The 8,395-nt window shown below is 50.5% G+C and overlaps 2 protein-coding genes across 2 annotated transcripts, besides 13 other annotated features; both read left to right on the top strand.

Annotated features, from left to right (window-relative positions):
* Positions 1 to 505, top strand: Tco025E_08217 (uncharacterized protein; the record flags this gene model as incomplete). Its single annotated transcript, XM_029375072.1, has 1 exon — positions 1 to 505. A coding segment is annotated over one exon (505 nt), but the record flags the coding sequence as incomplete, so codon positions are not given.
* Positions 506 to 558: 53 nt separating this feature from the next.
* Positions 559 to 600: a sequence feature (A-rich).
* Positions 601 to 1,052: 452 nt separating this feature from the next.
* Positions 1,053 to 1,084: a microsatellite.
* Positions 1,085 to 1,315: 231 nt separating this feature from the next.
* Positions 1,316 to 3,817, top strand: Tco025E_08216 (putative pumilio protein 6; the record flags this gene model as incomplete). The annotated part of the gene is made up of 1 exon (XM_029375071.1): positions 1,316 to 3,817. The coding sequence occupies one exon, from the start codon at positions 1,316 to 1,318 to the stop codon at positions 3,815 to 3,817; it is 2,502 nt and encodes an 833-aa protein (XP_029224806.1).
* Positions 3,818 to 4,192: 375 nt separating this feature from the next.
* Positions 4,193 to 4,217: a microsatellite.
* Positions 4,218 to 4,942: 725 nt separating this feature from the next.
* Positions 4,943 to 4,966: a microsatellite.
* Positions 4,967 to 5,231: 265 nt separating this feature from the next.
* Positions 5,232 to 5,271: a microsatellite.
* Positions 5,272 to 5,392: 121 nt separating this feature from the next.
* Positions 5,393 to 5,410: a microsatellite.
* A 352-nt stretch (positions 5,411 to 5,762) lies between these two features.
* Positions 5,763 to 5,791: a microsatellite.
* Positions 5,792 to 6,186: 395 nt separating this feature from the next.
* Positions 6,187 to 6,227: a sequence feature (A-rich).
* Positions 6,228 to 6,949: 722 nt separating this feature from the next.
* Positions 6,950 to 6,969: a microsatellite.
* A 301-nt stretch (positions 6,970 to 7,270) lies between these two features.
* Positions 7,271 to 7,304: a microsatellite.
* A 361-nt stretch (positions 7,305 to 7,665) lies between these two features.
* Positions 7,666 to 7,688: a microsatellite.
* A 356-nt stretch (positions 7,689 to 8,044) lies between these two features.
* Positions 8,045 to 8,082: a sequence feature (A-rich).
* Positions 8,083 to 8,350: 268 nt separating this feature from the next.
* Positions 8,351 to 8,374: a microsatellite.
* Between the last annotated feature and the right edge of the window lie 21 nt (positions 8,375 to 8,395).

The following is an 8,395-nucleotide window of genomic DNA, read 5'->3' as shown; positions in this document are numbered from 1 at the left end:
CGACGGGAGCTGTGCTGCCGCAAGCGTGAAGTGTGTCACAGGTGCGCAGTTGATCTTCCACGGGACGAACTTCAACCCTCTTCAGCCCTCGTACAACGATGTGGTGGTGGGTGACGATGTGGCCGCCAACCCTATTCTGTGCAGGCTGACCGCCGCCACGGAGACGGAGCTTACCTGCGTCCTCAGCATCCCGCGGGACAAGGAGCACGGCACGTACCCGATCAGGGTCCGTATCCGTGCGTCGGGGACGGAGTGGGGCGCAGCGCAAGGCGCCGGATTTCTTGTGCTGGGGGCTGGGGAGCATGTCCCTGGGTGGAAGCCCAACGATGTGCCGCAGCCCGTGCCTGTGAATGATGAAAAAAAGAGCAACACCGCCCTCGTCGTCGGGCTTGTCCTTGGCTCCATCATCCTTGTGCTGCTCTTGGCTATCGCCTGCTTGTATTTCCGTCCTTTTCACAAGTGCAGGAAATATGATGAGTGTGAAGTAACCTACACCTCTCCTTAGCTGTAATGGTGTGGGGCACGAAGGCACTTTTTTATTAGAAATAGTGGAAATGATTTTTTTTGTGTGTTTTTTGAATTTTGTTTTTGTTTTTGTTTCGAGTCAGACGCGCCACCGGGGCGTGGGGGATGCGTGTAGAGCGGATGTGTTGCTGAAGAGCCGGTCGATGAGAGAATTATTTTTTTCCAGTGAAGAGGAATACGGTCGGCGGGTAGGTGATTGCACGGAATACATGTTGGGAGAAAAGAAAAATAGTTTTCCAGTGGGGGTTTCAAAAAGCCGAAGCATTTTTTTATTTTTACTCTTATGTTGAACTCCTTCTGTTTTTTTTTTGGCAAATTTTCTGGAAAAGGGCGTGCGATCTAAGGGATGGAACAGGTAATACTTGCACACACGTAGCAAACAGCAACGCTATCCCACCACGGCCACACGCATGCTTAGCTACGTGCATAGAGTGATGTAGCTCTGTGCTGTTCCAGTAGTTGGACTCGTTGCGACGGCCTGGGGAAGTGGGAGGTTGCCGCTGTTGTCCGTACTGGTTTGTAACGGCGGTGTGTGGATGTGTGCGTGGGTGGTGGGGGGAGCTCTGCCTGGCAACCCGTTGCCCTTCCCTCGCGCCCCCATTTATGTGTTGTTGCGTCCCTCGCCTGCTCTCCCCGCATCTCGCTTTTTTTTTTATGATTATTGCGTTGCGAAGGGGATATTTAGTTGACACTATTGCACACGGATACACACTCAACCAAACTTCCATTCAGCCACTTGTAAGGACATTTAAACACGCCCACGCACGCACACACACACTAAGGCAGCGATATGTTTTCGTTGGACGTGGTAGAGCGCTCCTGGGGGGAGGAAGGCGAGCGTGTGCAGCAGCAACAACAGCAACAGCTGATGCCGTCGGTGAACAAAAGCGGCGAGTATGGAATGGAAGCCGGAGCTGCGATGGCGTTTGCGCCGCATATGCGCAGCAGCTTCCCCGGTCACGCGGACCGACGTTCGCCCCCGTTTGTCGGTAGCACCCCACCGCCGTCACAGCAGCAGACGTCATCCGCGCCATGGTCGCGCTATACAGCACTGGACTTTGAACTCCTTCTGCACGAGGGGAAACAACCAACGGAAGACATGCGTCGCTCACTGGCGTACATGAGATGGTACAACAGCAAGAGACTGCATGACAGCCAGCTGCTCCCGCCACTGGCAGACCCCCGCTATAACTCGCGGGACATTATTGAGGAACCATGGGAGAACGCCTCCGCAGTACGTGTGGTGGGACCGATGAATCTGTCTGGAGGAGGTGGGGTGGAACCTGGAAAAGGAAACTTTCGCTTAGAGTTGGACGCAAAGAACCTGCAGCAGGCCCAGGAACAGCGCGCCTTTAACCCCTACGCGGCTGGGTTTCAACAGCATGACGAGAATATGCTGAGCCCAGGGACACAGTTCTTTGGGGCGTATGCACCAACACCGTTAGCAACGACGGCCACGCCGAACACGTTACGTGCCTACGCTCACTCTCGCATGGGCGCACAGAATAGCAGTGTTGTCCCTAATGCTGAGCGTGACATGTCGCAAGCCGTACCCCCCATGCCCGCCCAGCCTCTCTACACGGAATGGAATACCACGGCAGATTTTCGTGGGGGTGCCAATGCGTTGCCAGCCGTAAATCAACAATACTATACACAAGAACCTATGAATCCTTTTGATTATTACACAGACTCTGCTGTGGCCGGTTATTACAACACAGCTGTGGCTGGCATGTCCGATCCAGCACATGTGCAGCCCGCATTTATGACGATGGTGCCTGTCACGGACTCAAGTATGATGCGAGGAGGTGGCGGTGGCGGCGGTGGTGGTGGCAGCGGTGGCGGCCGTAGTAGGCGGGGTGGTGGAGGCGGTGGCGGCAGAGGACGTGGGGCAGGCAGTGGAAGGTGGAATTCCGCTGGTGGAAAATCGTCAGGCCGTGGGGCATCCTACAGCGAACCGCTTCAGCCACGATCTGCTCGTCTGGAAGAATACCGTGTAGATGCTATTAACGGCGCAACCAGTCATTGGCGCATTTCGCATATCTTGGGCTATGCAGTGGAATTTGCACAGGATCAAGAAGGTAGTCGATTTATTCAGAGAGCTGTGGATAGTGCCACCCATGATGAGGTGGATGCACTCTTCCATGAGATCTTTGAATCTCCACTGGACCTTGTAACGGACATCTTTGGCAATTACGTGCTACAAAAGCTTCTTGAGGTAGGTAATGCACGTCAGCTGGCATACGCAGCTACGCGATTGCAAAACAATGTGGTGCCCCTAACCCTTCAAACGTACGGTTGCCGGGTGATTCAAAAATGTATTGAGGTGATGCCTCCTGAAGGGCTAGACATCATACTGGCAGAGCTCAAGGGAAATGTGGCGAAGTGCATTCAAGATCAAAATGGAAACCATGTTGTGCAAAAGTGTGTGGAGGTTACTCCGCAACGCTGTGGGTTTATTGTACAGGCCTTTACAGGACGTGTGATGGAGTTGGCAACGCACGCCTACGGATGTCGTGTAATTCAGTGCATCATGCAACACTGCCCGGATCAAGAGGAAGCCATCTTTTCAGAGTTATTAAAATGCGTGGATACCTTGGCGAAGGATCAGTATGGAAACTACGTCATTCAACATGTGCTACAAAACATGAAGGATGAGGATAAGGTGGCTCGTGTCTTTGATGCACTAAAAAAGGAATTCTACGAGTTTAGCAAGCAAAAATTTGCCTCCAATGTCATGGAAAAACTCTTTATTCGCGCTGATCCGGAGCAACGCATGGAACTTATTCAAATGCTCTGCTCCCCTGTGGAGGGACTAGAGACCTCACCTGTGGAGGTTTTGGCGTTTGAGCGTTCGGCCCCAGTAAAGAAGGATGAGACAGAGAAGCACCGTAACGGCTACCCAAAGAAAGGCCGACGTGATAAGGAGCGTGAACGTGAAAAAGAGAGTGCCGGTGGGCCAGTGCTAGAAGTGCATTCGGACGGCAAAGAACTACCAAGTATGCTCTGTCTCATGATGCAGAATGCTTACGCCAATTACGTTGCTCAGCGAGTGCTAGACGCGGCGGACGTGGAGCAGTTCTGGTGTCTTGTGGACAACATTCAGAAGTTTCTTGTGCCCATCAGTACCTACACGTACGGTGCGCCCATCGTGCAACGCCTGGTCCGCCGCGAACTGGTGAAGGCCCCCGACGATCTCGTCTTTAACCTCGCCCCTGCCCACCCAGGCGCGGGGGGGAGGGGCAGCCACGCCCATCACCGCAGGAAGGCTGCTGAAAGCGACAACACTGCGTAGTATTTTTAGCTCGGTGTCAGGGCTCAAAACAAAAAAAAATAAATAAATAAACAGCAACACAACACCAAAAAAAAAAAACAGACGTGAAATGGAATGGGAAGTGGGGAGTTAGAATGAAATCAATATAAAAGGAGGGGAAGAAGGCGGGGAAGAAGCGCTCCCCAACGTAACCAGGCAAAACACAGAGGGGGGGGGGAAAGAAAGAAAGAAAGGAACGTGGTTTAGAGAAAGAACATGAGTTGGGCTGAGAAGCGTCCACTCGCCCAAAGGCACATGGTGCTCGTTACCAATGTCGCTCGTGCTGTTTGTTTACTTTTTTTTAATTCTCCCCCATTTCCCACTCCCTACGACAACGCCCCTCTTTTTCACCCGCCGATAATATATATATATATATATATATCTTTGCGCGCGGCATGCATCGCGCACAACGCCCCACACGTGTCATTTTGCGAGCAGGTGAGTCTTCCTTGCTTCCTGTGGCGTCCGTGTGTGTGTGTGCTTCTGCTGCGCCGCGAGGAAATTGGGAGAAGAACGTGGCGACAGCTGCACGCGTGGGAGCGAAGGTGACGCAAAAAGTAGGCGGAGGCGAAAGGGCGGATGGTGTAGGACGCGGCGCATACTGAAATATTTTATTTTCATATTGGTCGAGCAGTGCCCCGGGGGGCGGGGGCGAGAGATGACAACACCCCCGCGCAATCCGGCGGCAGTGACGGCTGGGGGCGTGGGCTGCCAGGAGCGCAAGCGAACGGAAGAGAGAGGAGGGGCTGGGGGCGGCAGGAGAGTGGGAATAGGAGGGGGGAGAAGGAAAACGTGCTTGGAGTGAGACGCATCGGCGCAGAATAAATAAAACAAGGAAAAAAAGAGAATGTTTGACAAGGGGGAAGATAAAGCGTGAAGGAAAACGGGATGAAAAGCGGGAGGAAAGAGACAAAAAAGGCGAGGGAAAAAAATACGCGCAGAAACGCGAACGAACAAACGAACGGGGGAAGAAAAACAAAATGGGAAGCGACTGCGGATGCAGACCCGATAGCCTTTTTATACCCCCAAAAAAAACACAGCATCTGTGTGACTCCGTTTTTTTTTCCCCCCTGCCGCTCCGTTTTTTTATTACCCTCTTTTTGTTGCAGTGAGACAGGGAGAGAGAGAGAGGGCGTAAATGACTGCGTATGTCGTCCTTGAGTTGTTAGTCTCTGCAAAGTGAATGAAGGCGATGTACAAGGCGACGCGATGGGGGGCGTGTAGGAGGGAGTTGAAAGGGAATAAATGATGACGATGAATCAGTTATGGGGCGGTTATTGTTCCTTTTCAACGACGGTTCTTCTTTTGGATCGCTTTGCTTCATCCTTCCTTCTTCCGCTTTTGATACAAGTAAGATCTGCGTTGGAAGCATCTGCAATTAAACAAATGCTACGGGCATACATACATCATATTTATATACATCTATATACTTATATGATGTAGGTGTGTACAGACAAATGTAACTCACATACACAAGTCTGCCCGTTTATGAACGTATTTCATAACCGTTGCTGCGTGTGTATATATGGGCACTCTTTCTCTCTGTAAACCGCGTCAGTGGTGGTGGTGGTGGTGCGCGTAGACCACTTGTAATCTGCTTCTCGCTTCCTTCAACCTTATATGAATATATGCTGTTGTTTTTGTGTTGCCTTCTTTGCTCTCCCTCTGTGAGCGGGTGTATCTTTCTATCGGTCATCCTCAGCTTGGGTGCTTGGCTTTTGTGTGTAATCTTTTCTGTACTGTAACTGCCGTAAGGAGGTGGCGTTGGTGAGGGGTGATGGGAGTTGAGGATAGTGGAGGTGTGTAGGGTCGGGGGGTGGTGGCTTATGCGGCGAGAGAAGGAGCTGCATGCGTCTGGCGAACTCAGTGAACCGTGTGTGGAACGTTGACAGGGTAAAATAAAATGAGGAAAACCAAAGGAATAGTAAAACAAAAACGAAAGCAAGAAAGAAGAAAAAGGATGTCAGTAGTTTGGAAACGAGGGTACTGTTTTTTATTCACGACTGGGTTCCTTGAAGATGCGATCACCGTTGCCTTATCCCTGCTCTCCTTTTGGATCTCTTTCACTCGCAGTAGCCCTGCTTTTTTAAAATTTATTTTTCCCCCTTTTGTAATGTAAACGAGGTCGCTTTTTTTTTTTTACCTTCTGTTTTGTATCTTCGTCCGTGGCTGCTTGCAGTCGTATCGGGATGCGGTCTTTTTGGGTGGTCTCCGTGTATGCGGGTGCGGCGATCCTTCATTTTCGTCTTTCCCTGGCTGCCGCTTCCCCTCGCCATTGCGGGGCGGTGTCAACAACCCTGCGGAGCAAACGCTGCGAATGGGTAACTGGCGTTGGCATGACGCACCCGCTCTTTTTTCTTTTGTGTGTGTGTGTGTGTGTGTTTTTTTTTTGGAGTGGGGCTGGCGAAGAGGGGGCCTTCTCACACCGGCGCTGTCGTGGAGTTGCGTGGAGAGAGGCAATAACGGGAAAGAGAGAGATGTGGCGAGGGAGGAAAGGCAGCCGCGCATGAGAAGCATGTGCGGTCAATGAATTGCCTCATATCCTTCCTAAAAGACAGCATCGACGCCCAATGCAGGACGACAAGAAAAGTTAAAATGAAGAGGGGGCACTCTGAAGAAAAACAAGAGGAGTAAGCAGCAGCATTTAAGGACGGATGACTTGTTTTTTTCATTGCCCACCCCTTCTGCCAGTTCTCTTCCTTTTTTTTTTGTATACTGTTTTTCCCTCCCTTTTATCTTACCTTGTTTTACTTCTGGGCATTTCTCCTCATCACTCGGGCTATACAAGCAATATATATACAGTTCCGTGTGTGCGTGTCTGTGGGTGCGGAATGTTTGCGACTCATTGCTTTCCTCTGCTGTGGCTGGCCGTTGGGGAGGCTGCCCGTATACACTCTATTGCCGCCTTCCCACGCCAACACAGTCTACCACTAGGACGACTGTTGCACTGCACTCACCTTTTACCATGCCTTGAACTGCTTATGTAATCTGGCTATGACCCTAATCCCGGTGGTCATTGGGAGACAAAAGTGTGGAGGCATGCGTGTCTAGAATCCTCGTTTTTTTTTTCGTTTCTGTATTCGATCTGGAGTGAAGGAAGTGGCAACCTGCTCGTTTTTTGTTTTTTTTTTTTTCTACTGTGTGTGCCTGCTGAATTTACTTTCTCATATGCAAATATATATGCTTATATATTTATATATCTATTTCTGTGCACTCTGTGTTGTTTTGTGTCATTTGTGTGGCATGGTGGAAGTCGATGCGCACCTGCGATGTATAGTCACACACACGCGCACACACACTTCGTTTTGAAGTCTTTTGCCCACACACGCCCAAATAACGTTGCCTTCCCTCACACACCTATACGCATACTTGCTCACTTAGAGAGAGAGAGCGCAAGGGATAGAGACGGACTACATTGATGTAAGAGGGGGAAAATGTGCGTGCGTGCACGTGTGTGTGTGTGTGTGTGGGCGCGAGAAGAAGTGCGGCGGCACATATATGTTCCACATGCATGCACACTCTTGTGCGATGTTACTAGTTTATTATTGTCCATGTACATGCAGCGCAAGAGTAGAAAAACGGGAAAGGTTAAATAAACGAATTACGCGAAGAAGCTGTATCGCACACCACCGCCTGCGGTGGGGATACTCCTTTGAGCGGGCGACCAACACCTCCGGTGGGGGGGGGGGGAGGCGAACGAGACAAGTACGACAGAAGGAAAGCAAAGACAAAAGAAACGAAACAAAAACGCGCATGTGTGTCTGAACTTGGGCGGGGGGGACACACGGGGAACCAGAAGGTAAGCAAAAAAAAATGGGCGGGCTGCACACGCCGCTGCTGCTGCTGCTGCTGCCTTCACCGCCCGATGATGAAGGAGAAAAAGAGTCTGTATGTAAATTACTATATGCATATTGGGGGCAGCAGGGAGCGACTGAGACAATTTAATCGGGGGGAAAAAAAAACGTAAATAACAAAATTAAAGCCAAACGGGGAGGGGGAAAAAAGAGGGGTGGGGGACAAACTAAAGAAGTATGATAAAGATGGGCGAAAAACAGCAGGGCTACAATGGCTGTGAAGAAAACCTCCTCTGTCTGCGGAGGCGTGATGCGCTGAGGCGTTTTTTTTTTTTGCTTTTGAAGGAAAGCGGAAAATATACAGAAGAAGAAGGTGGTCATCGACCTGTTCTTTTTTGCCTACCCAATGCCCCTATTTTTTTTTGTTTTGTTTTTTTCCTCGTTGTGTTTTGTGTCGCGCCCCTCACTTACTCAGTTTTTTCTCTTTTCTTTCCCATTGTTTTTTTTTATTGACGCCTGCCAATTCACTCCTTGCTGCATTGTTTTTTGGTTTTAGTTTTTCGCCCCTGTAGCCGTGTAGAGGAGACGGGTAGGAATGAGAGAAGAGAAGAAGCACTGCAGTCCCCCTTTCCCCCATCATCATGTTAACAAAGGATATGTTTAGCAGCTGCACCCCCTCCATTGGAGGCATGCGTGCGGACGGATGCGTCAACAGCCCCGCGTGTGTGTGTGTGTGTGTGTGTGTTAGTTTATCTCTTTTGTTTTT

The sequence above is a fragment of the Trypanosoma conorhini genome (assembly GCF_003719485.1).
Source record: "Trypanosoma conorhini strain 025E chromosome Unknown Tco_14.4_contig_00725, whole genome shotgun sequence".
NCBI lineage: Eukaryota > Euglenozoa > Kinetoplastea > Trypanosomatida > Trypanosomatidae > Trypanosoma > Trypanosoma conorhini.
This window is presented reverse-complemented; position numbering and strand designations above follow the sequence as displayed.